Source organism: Nannobrachium achirus, assembly GCF_963921795.1.
Source record: "Nannobrachium achirus genome assembly, chromosome: 22".
In the NCBI taxonomy this organism is placed as follows: domain Eukaryota; kingdom Metazoa; phylum Chordata; class Actinopteri; order Myctophiformes; family Myctophidae; genus Nannobrachium; species Nannobrachium achirus.
Genome location: NC_137829.1, coordinates 48,871,250 through 48,893,343, shown reverse-complemented (window position 1 = coordinate 48,893,343; position 22,094 = coordinate 48,871,250). Strand labels below are relative to the sequence as shown.

Below are 22,094 nucleotides of genomic sequence, written 5' to 3'. Positions count from 1 at the left end.
CAAAGAATTCGAATACTAATGTGTGTGTGTGTGTGTGTGTGTGTGTGTGTGTGTGTGTGTGTGTGTGTGTGTGTGTGTGTGTGTGTGTGTGTGTGTGTGTGTGTGTGTGTGTGTGTGTGTGTGTGTGTGTGTGTTGTTCCCCGTGTTGCATGACGGTGTCTTTCTCTTGGTGCAAGGAGAGGAGAGCTTAAAGCTCCTGCAGGTCCTTAATCCTGGGAGGCTGACACGACACGGGGCCCTTAGCTTAGGCCAATCACTGTTCACTAAGCCCTCCGTGGCCTCCATTGACCACAGAGCACGTAGCGATAACCACCACCCCTCCCTCCCTCCCTCCCTCACAGCGTGCGCCGCTTGAGAGTGATTGTGAGCAGAACACTTAGCGCTTGTAAACGGCTATATTAATCCCTGTTTTAAAGCCTATTCTACCCCCACTACCACCATCAATATGTACTGTACATAAAGTTAACGTACATTTCTGGATCACTTCCACCAACGACTCTGTTGTTCCTCGTCAGGGAAGGAGAAATGGACGCCTTTTTTCTCACAAGGCGTTGTGAGCATGTACAGTAGATCGGCTATTTTCACATTAAAACCGTGTTATGCAAAATTCCTCAACTCTCTTCAAATATGATTATTTCGGGGGGTCACGACCTGAAAAGGTTGAGAACCACTGGCATACACTACCTGTCTTTGGGCACTGCGCATAGGAGTAAGTGACTCGTTATTGAGCTGAATTATTGTTATATAGTCCTGGAAATTGGGTTAAATATTCTGGAAAAGTTTTGGAAATTAATTGGTAAAGATGTGTGGGAACCCTGTTTTACACTCTCAAGAGTTAAAGATCCATAAGGGTCCATTTGGTTACCAACTCTACATTGTTTGGCTGGGGACCACCTGGAACCCCCTCAAGGACCACTGGTTGAGAACCAGTGGCCCTAGACGAGAACGCAGGCTGAGGCTTTGGGTTTGTTCGTCTGTTTCTCTCCATAACTATGTCTTAACCCATTTAGGCCTAGAATTATTGAATGCTTTAACCAGTAAAAAATAGCAGATATACAAGCTCGCAGCGCTGCGAGCTTGTATTTTCAAAAATAGCAGATCTACAAGCTCGCAGCGCGGCACTCGGTGCCTTGCTGTGAGCTTGTATATCTGCTATTTTTCAATAGTTAAAGCATAAAATAATGATTCACAATAATGTCTACCCGTTCTGAATGTCTCTAACTCTTTGTGGTTCAGGATAAGGCGTCGTGGCAGAACGAGTATGAGATCTACACGCTGAGCGGGATGCGACACGAGAACCTGCTGCACTTCATCGGCGCTGAGAAGAGGGGCTCCAACCTGGACATCGAGCTGTGGCTCATCACGGCCTATCATGACAAGGTAGAACGCCCTGTCCGGGGGTGTCACAAGGGGGGGGGGGGGACTGAGTTACTAGGGCCCAAGGTGGAGGGGCCTTAATTATTTTATACTTTAGCTATTGAAACATAGCTGCTATTTTTGAAAAGTCGTGAAAATGTGTGCAAATCTTTGAATATATTTATTTTTTAAGCGAACATTTGGAACTCAATATTTAGTTCCAGAGACCCCCGTTCCAGAGACCCCCCCCCCAGAAGCAAAATTTGAGATTGTGTTTTCGTCGTTGACGATTACATTCCTGTTCGGCTTGTTGGGCTTGTGGGCTTTGAAGTTGCACACGGCACATATGACACCTAACCTAAATATACAATGAAATGACTGACATATTTGACAACTTTATACCAAAAAAAACATTGATAGTGGAAATGTCTGTAGATCTGCTATTTCCACTATTTTTGAAAATGTATGAAAAATATTCAATATGTAAACGATTATGTCAAATAATTGCGATTAGAGCAGGGGTCTTCCATGTTCTCAGGCCAAGGACCCCTTAGTTGAGAGAGAGTTGAAGCAGGGACCCCCACAACCTTTTCATAGATTCCCTATAGTTTCATTGTTTCAATCATCAGCTTATTTTGGATTGATATAAATTTGTGTTTTCACATTTATTTGTCAATACATAATTTGACATTTCACGCTGTACTCCCCTCTTTGTCCCCTCTACACCAAATGTCTTTGCCGAAAACATCTGGCCTACATCTTCAAAGTTTGTTGCACGCCCAGGGTCACATTGGCCAAGCTTTGCAGGATGTTTAAACTAATAAATTCACACCGCTCAATTCACACTAGGTGTGATTTTATTTTATTTTTATCGCATGGGGGGGTGGGTGGCTTTTGTGCCTTTTTTTTATTAGGAAAGAGAAAGAACATTTAAGATTGACAGGAAGCGAGAGACGGGGAGTGACACACACCAAAGGTCATCGGGCTCGGAAAACGAACCCGCAACTCGCTGTGAAGCTGTGACTAAATTCAGCAGATCTACAAGCTTGCAGATCTGCTACTTTTTGATTATTTCGTGTGACGCTGTAGTATGATCAAGTACGACATTAATTTGCAAAAGAAATTTGGAGATGTGGTGTTCAAAAATGACATAGGACCACTTGATAGAATATACATGCACATTAAATCTGACGTCATCTTCAGGCCAAGTGCAGACTGCACATGCGTTCCTCGTTTTTCCTCACGGCGTCGTATAGTACATACAAGCTCATCTTAAAAATAATTTCAGAATAAGCCTTGTGAAATATTCCCAGCAGTTGGATAACTATTCACGGCCATGACAATAGCGTAATAATATACAGTAGAAGCAGATTAGTGTGCAGCTCCAGACAGATACAGCTGTGTTCTTATGTTCTGTAACTGGCATTGCCTGCCCCCTAGTGGCCAGACGCTGCAACTAGAAAACTAATCCACTCCACTTTTATTTATAGAGCAGTTTAAAACGACAGCATGGAACCAAAGTGCTGTTTACTCAGTAAACAAATATGTACAAAAAAATAATAATTCCATGAGTAAAACAATAAACGGAGGAAAAACATGTAGCGGGTGTAGACACATTGCCTAAAGGAAGCAGCAACTCTGTCTGCATCAGTGCAAGAGTTTTCTAACGATTAGACCGTTTGTCAGCCTTCTGATTGGTCCCTGAGACTCCCTGACTGGCCAACCAGAAAAAAACATTCACTTTTTGCTATCGGGGGTGGAGTTTGTGCAGTGGAGAATATTGAATGTGGCTTTCAACAACTGTCCGCAGTGCGCGACACGGAGATCGGCCGGTACGGTGATAGCGACGGCAAGCGTCAAGCGATCTCGCTCATCATAACGAATAAGCTTCAACAAACTAGTTCACATGTACCTTATCAATGGTCTAAGAGTCACGATTGGGTACATATAATTTAAATGGGCAGAATTACGAAAAGCCAGCCTATTATGTGAGGAGAAACATTCTCTCTGTCCTCTTCCTAGTACCCAAGATGCAATGCGCTTCTCTTTCTATCTCTGATCCAGAGGATTAAACTAATTAAAACATTTATTTTTCGGGGGAAAACTACTGTTTTGCTATGTAATTACTGTACCTTTTTCTTCCCTTTTTATTAATATCACGTAGATGTGTTTTTTGTGGTACTTTATATAGCTGTAATGAGGCTATGAAGGGAAAAAAAATCCCATCCACTACCACTATAAAAGAATCTGCAAAGAGGATTCTGTCCCACTGGGATTAAACAAATTAAAACATATATTTTCGGGTAAATCCCCTGTTTTGCAATGTAACTACTGTACCTTTGTCTTCCCTTTTTATTAATATCACCTAGATGTTTTTCCTTTGGTACTTTATATAGCTGTAATGAGGCTATGAAGGGAAAAAAAATCCCATCCACTACCACTATAAAAGAATCTGCAAAGAGGATTCTGTCCCACTGGGATTAAACAAATTAAAACATATATTTTCGGGTAAATCCCCTGTTTTGCAATGTAACTACTGTACCTTTGTCTTCCCTTTTTATTAATATCACCTAGGTGTTTTTCCTTTGGTACTTTATATAGCTGTAATGAGGCTATGAAGGGGAAAAAAAATCCCATCCACTTCCACTATAAAAACAATCTGCCCAGGGTTAATGTCCCATCATAGTAACAGGGCAGAATGGGGCGGGATTTGCAAAAGGGTTTATTTAAACACGCTTGAAAACTTTATGTGGTCCACGCTTCGGGAAAATATATATTTATTCTTTATCCAGCATATCTGAGAAAGGTGGTGGAGCAGTGGTGTAAAGTTTTACTCAAGTACTGTACTGTACAATTTTGACATATTTTTACTTTACTGGGGTAATTCCAATTTTCAGTACTTTTACTTACTTTTACTACATTTCAGAGGCAAATATTGTACTTTTACCCAACTACAATTATTTGAAAACTTAGTTACTTTGTACAGGGTTCTCACGGTCATGAAATTCCTGGAAATATTTTGAAATTAGAAGAATACTTTTCCAGTACTGGAAAGGTTTTGGAATTTATCAAGGGTCCTGGAAGGTCCTGGAAAAAATAGCTATGCATTGTCTTTGGTTATTGATTTTGTTAATACCTCTTAAATTACAAATTAAACATGGGCCAAATTGTCAAATATTAGAGGCAGAAATTGTGAAAATAGCCAATCTACATGCTGAGCATGTAGATCTGCTATTTTCACAATAGAACAGTGTTATACAACATTCCTTGTCAGGGTGCCAGGGTCCCCAGTTAAAATATGATTATTTCGGGGGTCACGGCCTGAAAAGGTTGAGAACCACTGCCATACACTACCTGTCTTTGGGCATTGCGCATAGGAGTAAGCGACCTGTTATTGAGCTGAATTATTGTTATATAGTCCTGGGAATTGGGTTAAATATTCTGTAAAGGTTTTGGAAAAGTTTTGGAAATGAATTGGTAAAAATGTGTGGGAACCCTGTTTGTAGATTTTGATTATCATTACCACTTCAGCCCCTATATCCACGAGTTTCCAGCCTCCCGTCATGCATTGCCCAGAAGGCGGGCGGCAGTTCCGGCGGCGCGGCCGAGCCGAGTGTGACCTACAAGCTCACAACGGTCACCTCTGCGACGCGACGTGAGCTTGTATGTCAGCTGTTCTCAGCTGTTCTCTACACGCTTACCGGATGTGTCCCACACGGAAACGGGTGGATTTCATCTCGGCCATTTTAACCCATTTAGAGCCCGGACATGAAAGGGTTAAGTTGTCCAGAGCGCCTGCATTTTGTCCCGTTCGCGGCCACTCTCTTATTTTGAAGGCTGGAAGTAGATTGCGCTGACGGTTCCTCTTGACGATCGTTCTTGACTCACCCAATACTAGTTCCTGTTCAGATGGTAAACAGAGATCTAAGATGGCGGCCTCCATACTTTAGCTATTTTATCGTGTAAACATGCCAGCATTCGCATCATTTTTTTTTTTTCTTTTTTTTTTGAAAATCTGTATAAAGATTTCAATATCCATTGTTCTCTATGGGACGGGAGCACTTTGCGTGCGCGTGGACGTGCGATGGAAACGAATCACGGACTTTACTGTATATACAGTATATTTTGCGCGACATCCCGGGATGGGCACTCCGGACATCTTTTAATATTTCGCGAGACATCGCGGGATGGGCACTAAATGAGTTTAAATAGCCGATCTACAAGCTAGTGTTTTTTTTTTGGGACTACTATAACGACTACTATACTCCTCTCCTCCTCCCTCTCCCTCAGGGCTCTCTGACAGACTACCTGAAGGCCAACGTGCTGTCGTGGACCGAGCTGTGCCACATGGCCCAGACCACGGCCCGCGGCCTGGCCTACCTGCACGAGGACATCCCCGGACTGAAGGACGGACACAAGCCTGCCATCGCTCACAGGTAACACCCATTTACCCATTTAGGCCTAGGGTTATTTAATGCTTTAACTATTGAAAAATAGCAGACATACAAGACGAGTGCCGCGCTGCAAGCTTGTAGGTCTGCTATTTTTGAAAAGTCGTGAAAATTGTGTGCAAATCTTTGAATATATGTATTTTTGAGTGAACGTTTGTAACTCAAATTTTGCTTCTGGGGGGGGTTCCTGGAACGAAATATTTTGAGATGGGGGTCCGCGGCCAAATACATGTAATTTTGGGGTGTCCTTGACATGAAAAGGTTTGAGAACCACTGACATAAAACATAGGTTTTTCCAAAAAAATAAAAGCTTAGAAGGATTTAGAAGACACTTATAGAATCGGGTCAAAATATTCAAAGACTTACCCAGATTTTCAAGATTTTTCAAAAATAGCAGATCTACAAGCTCGCAGTGCGGCACTTGGTGCCGCACTGTGAGCTTGTATATCTGCCATGTTTCAATAGTTAAAGCATAATATAATAATGCGTACGGCTTTGGAGCGTCTGTAAAGAAGGGATGGCGTCTTTTTTTTTTAAAGGACATTTTACAAATACATATCATTTTGGGGGTTCCTGACATTAAAAAGTTTGAGAACCAATGCTGTAGCAATTATACAGAAAGCTGTTGGGATTTTGAAGACATGTTTTAGAATCTGCTTCATGTCTTGGGGTTAAAGTTGGGTTACAGTTATTGATTGAAGGTTTTGTCCCAACAGAGACATCATCAAGACTAAAGTTACTGAAGTGAAGGTTTTTTTCTGTCTTTCATGTCAAGGACCCCCAAAATTAGATGTATTTGGCCGCGGACCCCCATCTCAAAATATGTTGTACCAGGGACCCCCAGAAGCGGAGATTTGAATATATGAAATAAATATATATTCAAAGATTTGCACTTATATCCACGATAAAAAAAAAAAAAAGAATAGCAGATCTACAAGCTCACAGCACGGCACTCGTTGCCGCGCTATTTTTCAATAGCCAAAGTATAAAAATTCCAGTTCCAATTCCAGGGACTGATCATTATTTAATACTTTAACTATTGAAAAATAGCAGATATACAAGCTCACAGCGCGGCACCGAGTGCCGCGCTGCGAGCTTGTAGATCTGCTATTTTTGAAAAGTCGTGAAAATGTGTGCAAATCTTTGAATATATGTGTTTTTTAAGCAGACATTTTTGTAACTCAAATTTTGCTTCTAGGGGGTCCCTGGAACTAAATATTTTAAGATGGGATCAGGGACATCAAGAATAAAGTTACTGAAGTGAAGGCTTTTTGTCCCAACAGGGACATCAAGAGTAAGAACATCCTGCTGAAGGCCAACCTGAGCGCCTGCATCGCTGACTTTGGCCTGGCCCTGAGGTTCGAGTCCGGCAAATCTGCCGGGGACACGCATGGACAGGTGAGCTCCTATTATAGCCTGCTAGCTTTTAGGCTTTGTGGAGAGGGGTTCAGATAGGGGGGCCCGGGGGGGGGGGGCTGTAATATGTAAGTGCTGAGCTGATTTCAACCTTTTTGGATTCCATCAAGGCCTAGCATGTCAGCAACTGTGCTGCTCTGCTCCATGCGCAAAAAAAGAACTCGCGCTCAAAGGAGTAGTTCACCCCCAAAATGACTTTTTTCCTATTGATTACTCATGCCATGGAGACTAGAGTTCAATAATATTTTTAGTTTTTTGTCACATTCCTAAGACAAAAATGTGATAACAATAAATTTACCCCCATTCGTTCCGGATGGGGACCCGTTTCGAAACGGGTCCCCATTCGGAATCAATGGGGGTAAATGTACTTGAATCAAATTTTTGTCTTGTGACAAAAAGAAATATTATTGAACTCAAGTCTCCATGGCATGAGTAATCAATAGAAAAAAAGTCGTTTTGGGGGTGAACTACTCCTTTAAGCAAAAGTATCAATACTGCAATGTAGAAATAACTCTGTTACAGGTAAAAGTCTGGAATTCAAAATGTACTTGAGAAAAAGTAGAAAATTATCGGCATCAAAATGTACTTAAATTCAATAAAGTAGAAAGTACTAATTATGCAGAATGCCCCATTTCACAAGTTTTATAAAATGTATAAATATCTTTTGAAAATGGCAGATCTACAGCTGTAATTTGACGTTATTGTGCTAATTGTTTAGGAAACTGAGCACTAGTGTGTGGGCGACTCCTTTCATGCTGTTTCACAAATCGTCTCACACCGACCGCTGTGAGAGTTGAACTGAACGTGCCGGTCGTTAAATGGCACAAAGGCTTGGTGTGGCCCTGATGGTGACGCCACGTGGACTTTGGAACCTCATGCTACCTGGTCCTCAGGGACGTGCTGGCCATTGGGAAAAACGGGACAACTCCCGAACGGCCGGTTCATTCCCGGCCGGTCCAGGCCGGCCATTAGGAAAAATAAATAAATAAAATGTCGGCCTTCGTTCCATTTTGGGGGCTGAGCGGCCAATAAAGTACATCGTCACTGTCTGGTAGAAACCTTGTATCTCCAAGTTTTAAATGTATACATTTTTTCATAAAGCAAAGCCCTGCTTCATCATACAAGGCTGTTGCACAAAAGTAGTGAAAACAGCAGATCTACAAGCTTTTAGATAGGCTGTTTTCACTAGTTTAAATCATTTTTATAATGATAAATACAAAACAAACGGTTTTGGACATACAAGGTTTCCACCCGACAACGACAAAATATAACTCATGTACAGTAATTGGCCCAATGGCTTGTCACTTGTCATGATCTGAAATGGCAAATCTTTGAGTAGCAGCAGCGCTATAGAGAGAGATCTCTCTCTATAGCGCGCAATGAGGGCCTCTACGACTCTTTTTCCTGGGCTGAATCAGGGGCCCAGCACGTCCCTGCTGGTCCTTATCAAAAGGAGAACACAGCTCATCATGTATGAGAGCCGTGCAGACCGAGATGAACTGAATGACATACATGATCAGGGCTCCAGACTAACTTTTTCACAGGTAGCACTGGTGCCACCTACATTTTCATTAGGTAGCACCACCAGAAATTAGGTAGCACCATCTTTTTCTTTGTATAGCGTATTAGTGTGGTATTAATACATAGCTTTATTATGCTGATGACAGTTGTTGTCGATATAATGTTGTTGAATACCCTGATAACAATATGTCTCAGTAAAAAAAAGCTGTAGCATAGTTTTTATGTATTTTTGCTTCAAGTTAATATTTGCAAACTAAAGACATTAATTCAAGAAAGATTTGCGAATATCTAGGCTAACAAAGGCAATATAGAACTATGACTTTAAACTTGCACAACGTAGACTAAATGCAATAGGCCTGCTTTCATGCAGGATGGAAAAATAAAATTGTCCTTATGGTTTTGGAGTGAGAACTGGGAAGTAAGCTGCTTGATCAACAGAAAACGTTCACTTGGACACACACACACACACACACACACACACACACACACACACACACACACACACACACACTAACACAGAACACACGCTACAACAAAGACAGAAAAGTTAACAGGTGCCGTTAATTTGAGCTAATTCTCTGTCTATGAAGTGAAAAGCGCATTTTGGGCACTGAGGAACTTAACGACCCACACCTGTTTTCGCACGTAACAGTAGGTTAATGTAACCAACGGTGGAAACATCCACGAGCGATTTCTAATCAATCAATAGCTAATCTAATGGCAAAAAAACAACCCACGGCCCTGTGGTTATTATCGAGATGACAACAGAAAAAGCATGGTTATACAAAGAAAGGTTAGTATTATGTGATATCTATCCATTCCAAGGTGAGCGAGAGAGAGAGAGAATCTGTCTGTGTGTGTGACTCGACCACCGGACTGACCGACGCTAGTGTGTGTATTTGTGTGAGTGTGTGTGTGTGTGTGTGAAGGGGAGGGGCGGAGCAGGCAGGCAGTCAGGGAGAGAGAGAGACGGAGCGAGAGAGAGAGAGAGAAGAGGCGTCAGGCGATCCTCGATTGAGGATTGTCTTTTTTTCTTTCTTTTTTTTTAGTCGCACGTGCGCGACCTGGTTAAAATTTAACTCGCACTTTATGAAATTAAGTCGCATATGCGACTTAATAGCTCGCACCCTGGAGCCCTGTACATGATACATGTCATTCAGTTCACCTCGGTCAGCCTATAGCACAGTGACGGTATGGAACGTTGTACCGTTTGATCCCTGTTTAATCGAAGGTCAAAAACTCTTTGATGTTCACTGCTTATGGAACCTTGGTGTGTGTGTGTGTGTGTGTGTGTGTGTGTGTGTGTGTGTGTGTGTGTGTGTGTGTGTGTGTGTGTGTGTGTGTGTGTGTGTGTGTGTGTGTGTGTGTGTGTGTGTGTGTGTGTGTGTGTGTGTGTGTGTGTGTGTGTGTATTACAAATATTTCTAACACTTTCAAGATTTTTCAAAGTAAAAAAGAAAAAGTACAAGACACGTTTTGAGCTTGTACATCTGAACTACTCTTCTAAGCCATTTTTTTAGCATTTTTTTGCTATTTTCACATTTTCATTCAGTGAAAATAGCAGATCTAAAAGCCCACGACGCGTTGCATTGTTGTGAGCGCGTGGATCGTCTATTTTCGGCAAAGTGATTTGGTGCAGAGAGGAAACAATTAGGGATCCAAGGAAAGAGCCCTGGGGGACCCCGGTCAAAGAGGTTTATAGGGTTCAAGTTGTTAAAACTTGACCTAGCCCTCCCCATGGATCTACCTCAATAGCCCCTCTGTGCTAGCAGGGGATTCTATAAAAACTATATTACAAAGTCAATGAAGAACCAAAATAAAAAGTGAAATAAATGCTTTTATATCATGGCTCCAGCTACAATGAGGGTTCCTCCCTCGTCTAACCTCCGACATAAACCTGAATAAATGCTTTTATATCATGGCTCCAGCTACAATGAGGGTTCCTCCTTCGTCTAACCTCCGACATAAACCTGAATAAATGCTTCTATATCATGGCTCCAGCTACAATGAGGGTTCCTCCTTCGTCTAACCTCCGACATAAACCTGAATAAATGCTTCTATATCATCATGGCTCCAGCTACAATGAGGGTTCCTCCTTCGTCTAACCTCCGACATAAACCTGAATAAATGTGTCCCAATCTCCCCAGGAGCCAGTCATTGCAATTTTTTTCATTTTCATTTTTTCATTTCATTTGAAAGCTGGGGATCATAGCTACAAAATGATATATTGGTTGTGGAGATTGACCCAACAGTTTTGAAGATATGGCTTATAGAATGATGCCATGCTGAAATAGGACTTTTGAGATATTCAAGTTTTAAATAAATTTCTAACCTGCAATGACCTGACTCCGCCACATGGGGAGCAATCTTCAATTCAATCTTCAATTCAAAGAAGCTTTATTGGCATGAGAACACAAACGTTTACACAGTGGTGGAAAAAGTACCAACATTTTATAATTAAGTAAAAGTATCAATTCTGCAATGTAGAATCACTCTGTTACAAGTAAAAGTCCAGAATTAAAAATGTACTTGAGTAAAAGTACAAAAGTATTGGTATCCAAATGTACTTAAAGTACCAAAAGTAAAAGTACAAAATGTTTGAAAATAGCAGATCTAAAAGCTCACAACGCGTCGCACCGCAATGCGTTGTGAGCTTGTAGATCGGCTATTTTCAAATAGCCTTGGTATAACATAGGGCTAAAGTGGTTTATGTATGTTTTAAAATGTAGTTATTGCTCTCTAAAAAGATAATGCCACAACAGCATCTCATTATTATTGGGCTAAATGTAAAGACGCTACGCTGCGCCAACCGTGAATTCAACACAATCTGCTGTTACGCAGTTTAACCAATTTGCTACATACGTCTACACAAACGGTCAGATTACAAAGATAAATTGCTTAGTGAAGGCTCACAGATGTCACCATAGGGTACGCTCCAGCAGAATGTCCCGTAATGATCGTATTATTTAATGAGGAGCATTTTAATCCGATCGGTCGTCGTTTCCTTAAAAAGGTATTAATGTATCTAAGTGCAGTACACCTCGCAACCGATGGGGTCGCATGGCTGAAAAACAACAGAAAATGGCATCTGATCGGATTAAAATGCAGTTTATTAAACAATACGAAAGATACGGGTAATTCTGCTTGAGCGTACCATACTGTGACATCTGTGAGACTTCAGTAAGCACGTTATCTTTGAAATATGAAGGTTTTTGTAGACGTACGTAGCAAATAGGATTAACTGCTCAACACGAGGGTGAAGCATAGGGGTTGAAGTGAATTTATTACGTGCGCAACAGGGCTAACTGTGCTAAATGTAGCATAATCAGTGTTTGTGTAACTTCAGTCAGAAGAATTATCTGACCTGATAATAAAACACAATCTACAGGCTTAACCGCCTCGCGTTGTGAGCTTGTAGAAGAGAGCAACAATAGAGTTGGGTCACGTTTTATTTGTTTATAGCCTGCAGCTAGCGCTGCAGCTAGCGCTAGCTAACGCTAGCTAGCGTTAGCCGTTAGCCACTCATAGCCAGTCAACCAGAATAGTCTACTCTAAAGTCAACTTTCCGACGGCGAGTGAACGATTGCATTCCATCCATGTTTTCTTGGCTGTCAATTTATTGTCCAAAAAAACAAACGCCCTGAACGTTAGAATTAGATAGTTTAGGACGACACTGATCTATTCAATGCTAAGCTAACTCAGTGACAAAGGAAGCTTCCGCACCGGAGCATACGTCACAGACGTCTCCAGGCCGCTCCAGGATCATTTCACCAGCGTAGAAGAAGAAACAGCGGAAGAACGGCGGAAGAATAATAAATAATAATACACAAAATCATACATTACGTGGTTAATAATTGTTCATTTGGAACACACGTGGCATTAAATTAATGGGATAAATACTGTGGGTTGCATCGCTAAGTAATGGAGTCCCGATATTACCGCATTTGGCTACAAACGGCTAACAAAGGCTGGCTAGTTAGCATTTTAGCTAATATAAACTGGGAGGACTAACAGAATTATGTACCGATCTCTCACATTAATTAAAAAAAGTCTTATTTACATGCAGAGTTAAGCTCTGGCGTTTAAGTGAAATGTAGCCTAGATATTATGAGATGCTGTTGTGGCATTATCTTTTTAGAGAGCAAAAAAAATAAAAAAATCATTTTGGCTACAGGGAATAATGACAGTAATGAGTAATGATATAAATGCTTTTATATCATGGCTCCAGCTACAATGAGGGTTCCTCCTTCGTCTAACCTCCGACATAAACCTGAATAAATGCTTTTATATCATGGCTCCAGCTACAATGAGGGTTCCTCCTTCGTCTAACCTCCGACATAAACCTGAATAAATGCTTTTATATCATGGCTCCAGCTACAATGAGGGTTCCTCCTTCGTCTAACCTCCGACATAAACCTGAATAAATGCTTTTATATCATGGCTCCAGCTACAATGAGGGTTCCTCCTTCGTCTAACCTCCGACATAAACCTGAATAAATGCTTTTATATCATGGCTCCAGCTACAATGAGGGTTCCTCCTTCGTCTAACCTCCGACATAAACCTGAATAAAGAAGGCGTTGGAGCAACCCAGGCTCTTTATTTTAATAAAGAATAATATGACGTTTCGATGTCAATTACATCATCTTCAGGTCAAGTTGTAATCTGACATAGAAATGTTTTTTTTTTTTTTTTTGGCTTTCCAACCTGTTAATAAAAGGATCCCTGTCTAATAACACAAATATGCCTTAATACATTATAATTGCCCTCTATAACTAAAATTCTAAATTTGTATTTATTGCAGAATTTGTTCATTTTTCACTCAATAGGGACAACTCCCGTCAAGTTGGTGTCATTTGTCCATGTGTGGTCTTGGCCATATGCAATGCATGTGCTAATAAAAAAGTTTTTAAAATGTTGATTTGTTGCTCATATTAACCTTAGGAAGTATTAAGTTATGTTTTTATTTGCACATGCATTACATACTTGCCAGTGGGCTGGAGCACACATGGACACATTACATCATCAACTTGCGATGGGAGCGGTAAAAGTTAACTCATCTGGTGCCGATCCCGAACTAGTTCGGCTTTATTTCAATCCAATACAATATTTTTTTTATTAATTCACTTACCCCGAGCTGCTTGTAGAGTCGTGGGTGGTCCTGGCTCGCTAGCCGCTAGCCAGCTAGCCGTTCTACTCTGTCCGACGATATATTCCATTAAAAATGGTTTAAAATACATTTTTGAGCTCCCCAATGTTCACCCGATGTTCGGCGCCGCTTCCGATGAGTACACGAGTGTGCCGATCCCGAAGTAGTTCGGCTTTATTTAATTAAATGAATAAAATGATAAGAGGCCTTCTGAAGCCTGGCTTGATTTTTGTAGCTACTAGCCGAAAGCTAACAACGTCCCAGCCGGCCGTAATTTGCGAACGCAATCGCCAATCTCCGCCTAATCCAATGAATGACCGCATCTTTAAAGGCTTATATCTCTTTTTTGTGTTTTAGGAAAGCGGCGCGAGGTTTATTTACGGCGAAATCGCCCAAAAATGATCTTTTAGATGACAAAATGGGAATAGCCATTCTGTTAGCATCTTCATCCGGGACATTTCCATGCTGTGCATCAACGTGAGCACGTCAGGTCCTGGAAGCTGAAGTCCTGGAAGCTAAAGCGCTCGCCTATGAGAGATGCGCTGGCATTCTTTGGCCCCTAGAGGGCGCTGGCACGCAAAGAGTTAAGATGTACTATTTCTAAAATAAATCAAATATTTAAGTTCTTTTTTATTTCAAATGTTTGTTACATGGGGCAATTATAAAATATTAAGGCATGTGTAAGGCTTATTAGCCAGGAATCCTTTTTCAAATAAAAAGGCTCCCATCGTCCAAGTTGCTCCAACTCCTTCTTATTCAGTTCTGTGTGTCCACTCCTGAGACCCACCGGATCAGCCTGATTTGGGCCTCAGGCACAGTGGAATGTCCCTTTATGGCCTGGGTTCCCCTGGGATCTATTCTCTGCCTCCACCTATTTTCCCTGCCGCACCAGATTTTAAAAGAAAAAAAAATGTTGCAACAAGACATCATATGAGATCGGATCGCATGATGTAGAAAATTGGAGATCAGCTATTTTCGGCGAATGTTCACCTTAGTATGACAAGATGTCCAGAATAGGGACGCTGGGGTTTCATTAGCTCTGGTCCATCGCGTCACCTCCAGTGACGCTCTGACAGACCCGTCGGCAAATGAATAGACAGCGTTTTCTCAGCCCCTACCAGCGCTCAACTTGAGTCAAAATAAACAAAACTACTTCACTACTAACCAAACCAAAGGTAGTTTTGCGTTGTAGAAAGTCTATTCTCCGCGGTGGTTAGCCCCTCAGCACCCCACCTACTCTGTAAAATACATTATTTTTGTCATGAAATAAAACGCACCCACCTCGAGCCACCCAGCGGCCACCGCAGACACAATGGTTCACAACCCGGAAATAAGCGGCGGTCGAGTTGGATGCACTTTATTTCATGCCAAAAATAGTGTATTTTGTAGATTGGGTGGGGTGCTGAGGGGCTCACCACCGTGGAGAATAGACTTTCAACAACGCAAAACTACCAGTTTGGTTTGGTGAGTAGTGAAGTAGTTTTGTTTATTTTGACTGAAGTTGAGCACTCGTAGGGGCTGAGAAAAGGCGGTCTATTCATTTGCCGACGGGTCTGTCAGAGCGTCACTGGAGGTGACGCGATGGACCAGAGCTATGGTTTCATGTGCTTTTAACTCATTGAGTGCCAGCGCCCTCTAGGGGCCATAGAATGCCAGCGCATCTCTCATAGGCGAGCGCTTTAGCTTCCAGGACCTCACCTTCCAGGACCTCACGTGCTCACGTTCATGCACGTCATGGAAATGTCCCGGATGATAATGCTAACAGAATGGCTATTCCCATTTTGTCATCTAAAAGATCATTTTTGGGCGATTTCGCCGTAAATAAACCTCGCGCCGCTTCCCTAAAGACACAATCCAGAGATATAAGCCTTCAAAGATTGGTCTTTCATTGGATTAGGCGGAGATTGGCGATTTCGTTCGCAAATAACGTCCGGCCGGGACGTTGTTAGCTTTCGGCTAGTAGCTAGAAAAATCAGGCCAGGCTTCAGAAGGCCTCTTATCATTTTATTCCATTTCATTAAATATCCCGGACTAGTTCGGGATAGGCACCCTGGAATACGTCGCGCCGCCTACAATGAACATTGGGTGAACATTGGGGGGGGTCTAAACTTTATTTTAAACCATTTTCAATGGAATAAATCGTCGGAGCATCTAGCGTAGCTCGTTGGCTAGCGCTGGGCGAGCCGGGACCACCCACGTTGCTCCAAGCAGCTCGGGGTAAGTAAAATAGCAAATAAAAGATTGTTTTTGATCCCGAATATCCCGAACTAGTTCGGGATAGGCACTCAATGAGTTAAGTAGTGAGGGGGAAAAAAAATAACGCAATTAACCGAAACAGCAGTTGGCCATCATCAGCCATCCATCAGCGAGAGACGATAATACCTTTGCAGCAGGTTTCTAACAGCTGCTGGTCTCCCTCCTCTCCCCTCTGCTCTGCTCCAGGTGGGGACCAGGAGGTACATGGCTCCCGAGGTGCTGGAGGGAGCCATCAACTTCCAGCGGGACGCCTTCCTGAGGATAGACATGTACGCCCTCGGCCTGGTGCTGTGGGAGCTGGCCTCGCGCTGCAAGGCCGCGGATGGTGAGTGAAGTGTTTCAAAACTATGACGAAAAATGTTCGTCTACACTGACGAAAACTGAATCAAAACTAAACAAAAACTAAGTTGTGGTGACTAAAACTAAGACTAAATATATTGACAATTTAGTCGACAAATGAAAACTAGACTAAAATGTTAGGGAGCGACTAGTGGGGAAGAGGTCGAGTAGAACTAAAAGACGAGTCATTTTATATTTGGTTGCGCTCTGAAAATAGCAGATCTACAGCTTGTAGATCGCTTATTTTCAGCATGCAACCAAGAGTAAAATCACCATGTTGACACAATCAACTGTAGATTTAGTCGACTAAAATCGTATATTTAGTCGACTAAAACTAGACTAGCACTAAAACATTTTAGATGACTAAAATATGACGATACATTTTATTCAATAGACTATGACTAAAAGTTAATCAAAGTTTGCTGTCAAAATCAACAGTGGTGAAGCGAAGAGGGGAAAGGGACACGGTGCCAGTCATACCGGTTGGGGGGCGAAGCACAGGAAATTGCCTTCTGGTGATAATGTGTAGCGTTGGCTTGGATCCAGCGTGTGTTAAACTAGTTAGTGCAGCAGTACAATCAATGGGCTGCCAATACACTACACTACATGTACTGTGTACAACACCACGAGCACAGGAGGAGGCCATGTGTGAGCACTGAGCAGTGTACTATAATTAACAGAAACTTGTATGATATAGTACTTTATTGTCAGTTCACACTGAAATTTGTCTTGCGACACAGCAGCCATGTATGCGAAACATATATACAAACATTTGACACGAGGGAACAAAAACAAGACAGGTTTACATACATAAGGATAATATAGACAAGAGCAGTGTCCACCGCTAAGCCTACCTCTGGCCAAACTCCTGATTAAGCCTTAATGTCGACTGATGGACAAAGGACCTTTTTAGTCTGACCTTATTGTATGCAGGAACACTGTATCTCCTTCCTGAAGGCAGCAACCTATATTCTCTATGCAACACATGGCTACTATTAGAGGTAATATTTCTTGCCAACCTTAGAATGCTGTTATGTAAGTGGCTTTATTTATTAATATCATTGCTGTCGGGGCAGAAACCGCTTGTATATCTATATTTTAACTTTTTGTAGTTTTTTTTTTAGCTTTTTCAAAAATGAATGCCCGGCTTGATCATACACACAAAGGCATCAAAAGTAACAGAGCCGCAAGCTTGAAATGCGGCGCAATTTATTTTAATTTGAGTCCTGAAAAGTAACAGTTTCTGACATTTTCCACCCGACAGAGATTAATCATTAACACAGCGGGTGCCCACGAGGTGTCTACGCGACAATTTCTTTGATGTCGCTGGAGGCCCACGACGCGTTGGACGCGTTTACTGTAATTACAGTATAACTTTATATCTCACCGTTAGGTCAGGGCTACGCCTGGATGTAGCCCATTAGCCGCTAGTCGCTTCGAGTCGACGCTGAGAGCATCGCGCGGCAGTTTTTCTCCGTATACTCCAATGCATTTCCCCATCTTTAAAGCCCTTTATCTCCGATGTTTGTTTTATGGCTAAAACTGTGGCCGCATGCGGCAAAATGTCAAAATTTTGATCGGCAGTGAACAGCTATGATCAACACTAGCCCATACAGTAAGTTACACAATAACATCCTGTCTGCGCTCATGTGACCAAGTGACGTCATCACGCATGCATTGACGCAACAGGGCCTCGTATTCTTCTATGGAAGTGCTATGGGGGCACTCAGAGGGGATGACTGGCGCCTCCTAGTGGGCAGTCGATGTGTTAATTGCGACCGCAGTATACCATGAGAAATGTCGTGTCCTTACGTAACGGAAGTGATGTCACGTTACATCACCTCATCAATGTCACTGTGACATCACAGAGCTTGTTCATATATTCCTAATCAATTACCGTAGCCATACGGGATAGAGGTCATGAACTCCAAATCAATAGCTTGTATTTCATATCAATAGTGGGTGTCTGTCTGTGCATGCATACAGTCTGCACAGCATACATGTGATGATGTGTGCGCTTTGTGTCCTGCATGTTCTAGTCTGGGATGCAAGAAAGAAAACGTGCTTGCCTTTCTTTTCATTCTGGTCACAGAGCCTAGCACAGCACTGCCTGTATGTATGGATCCAATCTGTCTGGATCTATTCAGCAGTATTGAGTGGATCTGGCTTTGGGTCTGCCCCCACCAGCCCTTTCTGCCTTTAGCACAGCACACAAGCAGAACGCCTGCCCCGCCCATATTTATCCCATTTTAGGCCTAGAATTATTGAATGCTTTAACCACAGCTCACGCGAGCTTGTAGATCTGCTATTTTTGAAAAAAGTCGTGAAAATGTGTGCAAATCTTTGAATATATGTATTTTGTAAAGCGAACGTTTGTAACTAAAATTTTGCTTCTGTGTGGTCCCTGGAACTAGATATTTTGAGATGGCGGTCCGTGGCCAAATAAATATCATTTTGGGGGTCCTTCACATGAAAAGGTTTGAGAACCACTGACATGGTAGTCTCTCAAGAACAGACTAACTGAGCTCCAGTTAAGTGAAAAGGACCTTTTCTTTGACGATGGCCGGCCAGATTGCTGACATAGAAACATACGTTTTTCAAAAAATCTTAGAAGGATTCAAAAGACACTTCAGAATCGGGTCAAAATTCTAATTTTCGCGATTTTTCAAAAATAGCAGATCTACAAGCTCGCAGCGGTGCCGCGCTGTGAGCTTGTATATCTGCTATTTTTCAATGGTTAAAGCATAAAATAATGATACACAATATAATGTGTACCCATTCTAAATGGGTTAAAGGGTTGGCCCTAGTGGGTTACCGAAACTCTGTGCCTGTGTCTGCCAGACCGAATCACAACTCATTTCACTTTTAAAAAGTACCGGTCAACACCGGCATGGGATCAACCCTAAAACAATACTAAACCCTTCGATCCCTGCCCGATCAACCAGAAATAAATATTGGTTTACAGTGGGAAATGTTTCGTGATAATGTTGATGAGGATGGAAATAAACAAAAATTAACCCCTAATCATACGTGCATAATAGACACTGTAGGTCTGAAAGTGACAATTTAAGGACTTTTTAATACCCCTGAATGACAATTTGGCCAAATTGTCAAATATTTATTTTCATATTTGAGATTGTGAAAATAGCCGATCTATGTTCACCACGCCTCGCGTAGATCTGCTATTTTCACAATAGAACTGTTATACAAAATGTAATGCCTCAGTGCTTGTCAGGGTGGTTAACTCATTTGCTGCCATTTAACAATACCTTCGTACTCTCATATGCCCCTGTCTCCATAGACTTCCATGTAGTTCATAGTGCACGGATCATGCACACCCATGCCTAGATAATGCACCACGTGTGTCCACATTGCTCACAGCATTCAAACAAAAAAATCCGAATGGAAATCCGTTCAGGCATTCATGAGATAGCAGCCATTATGTTTTCCTAAAATGTAAACAAAGATGGCTGCCATGTTTGAAAGATGGGGTTGCTATGGGGGTTAAACATGCAATTTCGCGATTGCCATCATGCCTACTACATTTTTTGGGGTAAACATTTTTTTTTTTTGATTTTTTTTTTTTTTTTTTTTCAAAAACGGAAAATTCTCGGGTTCCTCGGGCATGGCAGGGGGCCGTACATCGGGATTTTTTTCGGGCTCCTCGGCCATAGCAGCAAATGAGTTAAAATATGATTATTTTGGGGGTCGCGGCCCAAAAAGGTTGAGAACCACTGCCTTATATGGTCCTTGTCGGGTGGAAACCAAAACCCTTACCTTTCAGGAACTGTGAAAAAAGAATCCGTGTTCCTACGGATCTATTATTTAGTCAGAAGCTCCGGTTGAAGCTGTACTATGTAACTTTCCTCTTCTAGCCGGGATTTGAACCCGGTTTCAATGTGCTGACATTTTTACCGTGGGGCCAATAGGCTCTATGCATACAGTATACGCCATTTTGTTCTACTTCCGGGTGTCTTTCGACTTCCTTCACAGGTGTTACCAATGATACTAATGAAGGGTCTGTTCCATTCTGGTCAAACAGAGTCAGGGTGCTGATATTGTGCATGTTGGCTCACTATGGAAACACTCTGCTAAACCAGTGGGTCTCAAAGTGTCATTGAGTGCGTTCCAAATGTCCCCATACAGGTGTGTAACTCTGACAGTACAAATGGAGGCAAATGGACCTGCAAGGGTCCATTTGATTCCATTTGTTGATTCCATTTGTATAGAGTTATGGGGGTCCTTGAAATTAAAGAACCACTGTACAATTAATCAAACAGACCCTTCATTAGTATCATCAGTAACACCTGTGAAGGAAGTCGAAAGACACCCGGAAGTAGAACAAAATGGCGTATATGCATAGAGCCTATAGAGCCCGTCAGAAATAAATATCATTTTGGGGGTCCTTCACATGAAAAGGTTTGAGAACCACTGACATAGTAGTCTCTCAAGAACAGACTAACTGAGCTCCAGTTAAGTGAAAAAGACCTTTTCTTTGACGATGGCTGGCCAGATTGCTGACATAGAAACATAGGTTTTTCAAAAAACCTTAGAAGGATTCAAAAGACATAGGTCAAAATTGGGTCAAAATTCTAATTTTCAAGATTTTTCAAAAATGGCAGATCTACAAGCTCGCAGTGCGGCACTCGGTGCCACGCTGTGAGCTTGTATATCTGCTATTTTTCAATAGTTAAAGCATAAAATAATGATACACAATATAGTGTACCGTTCTGAATGGGTTAAATGGGTTTAACAGTACATGATTTAAGCGTCTCTCCTCTCCTTCCAGGCCCGCTGGACGAGTACATGCTGCCCTTCGAGGAGGAGGTGGGCCAGCATCCCTCGCTGGAGGACATGCAGGAGGTGGTGGTCCACAAGAAGCTGAGGCCCATTCTCAGGGAGTGCTGGCAGAAACACTCGGTGAGTCCACTTCCCCTAACCCTAACCCACGCTCAACACTCGGTGAGTCCACTTCCCCTAACCCTAACCCACGCTCAACACTCGGTGAGTCCACTTCCCCTAACCCTAACCCACGCTCAACACTCGGTGAGTCCACTTCCCCTAACCCACGCTCAACACTCGGTGAGTCCACGTCCCCTAACCCTAACCCACGCTCAGGGAGTGCTGACAGAAACACTCGGTGAGTCCACTTCCCCTAACCCTAACCCACGCTCAGGGAGTGCTGGCAGAAACACTCGGTGAGTCCACGTCCCCTAACCCACGCTCTGGCAGAAACACTCGGTGAGTCCACTTCCCCTAACCCTAACCCACGCTCGGGGAGTGCTGACAGAAACACTCGGTGAGTCCACTTCCCCTAACCCTAACCCACGCTCAGGGAGTGCTGGCAGAAACACTCGGTGAGTCCACGTCCCCTAACCCACGCTCTGGCAGAAACACTCGGTGAGTCCACTTCCCCTAACCCTAACCCACGCTCAGAGAGTGCTGACAGAAACACTCGGTGAGTCCACTTCCCCTAACCCTAACCCACGCTCAGAGAGTGCTGGCAGAAACACTCGGTGAGTCCACTTCCCCTAACCCTAACCCACGCTCAGAGAGTGCTGACAGAAACACTCGGTGAGTCCACTTCCCCTAACCCTAACCCACGCTCG

At 42.6% G+C, this 22,094-nt stretch overlaps 1 protein-coding gene across 1 annotated transcript in view; it reads left to right on the top strand.

Annotated features, from left to right (window-relative positions):
- Positions 1–22,094, top strand: part of acvr2aa (activin A receptor type 2Aa) — a gene marked incomplete at its 3' end in the record, with an annotated part of 83,104 nt that overhangs the window by 57,371 nt on the left and 3,639 nt on the right. Inside the window, 5 exon segments of the mRNA XM_080753065.1 lie at positions 1,237–1,380; positions 5,647–5,792; positions 7,091–7,205; positions 16,333–16,471; positions 21,275–21,405. Of these exon segments, the coding sequence (XP_080609191.1) occupies positions 1,237–1,380; positions 5,647–5,792; positions 7,091–7,205; positions 16,333–16,471; positions 21,275–21,405 (675 nt within the window).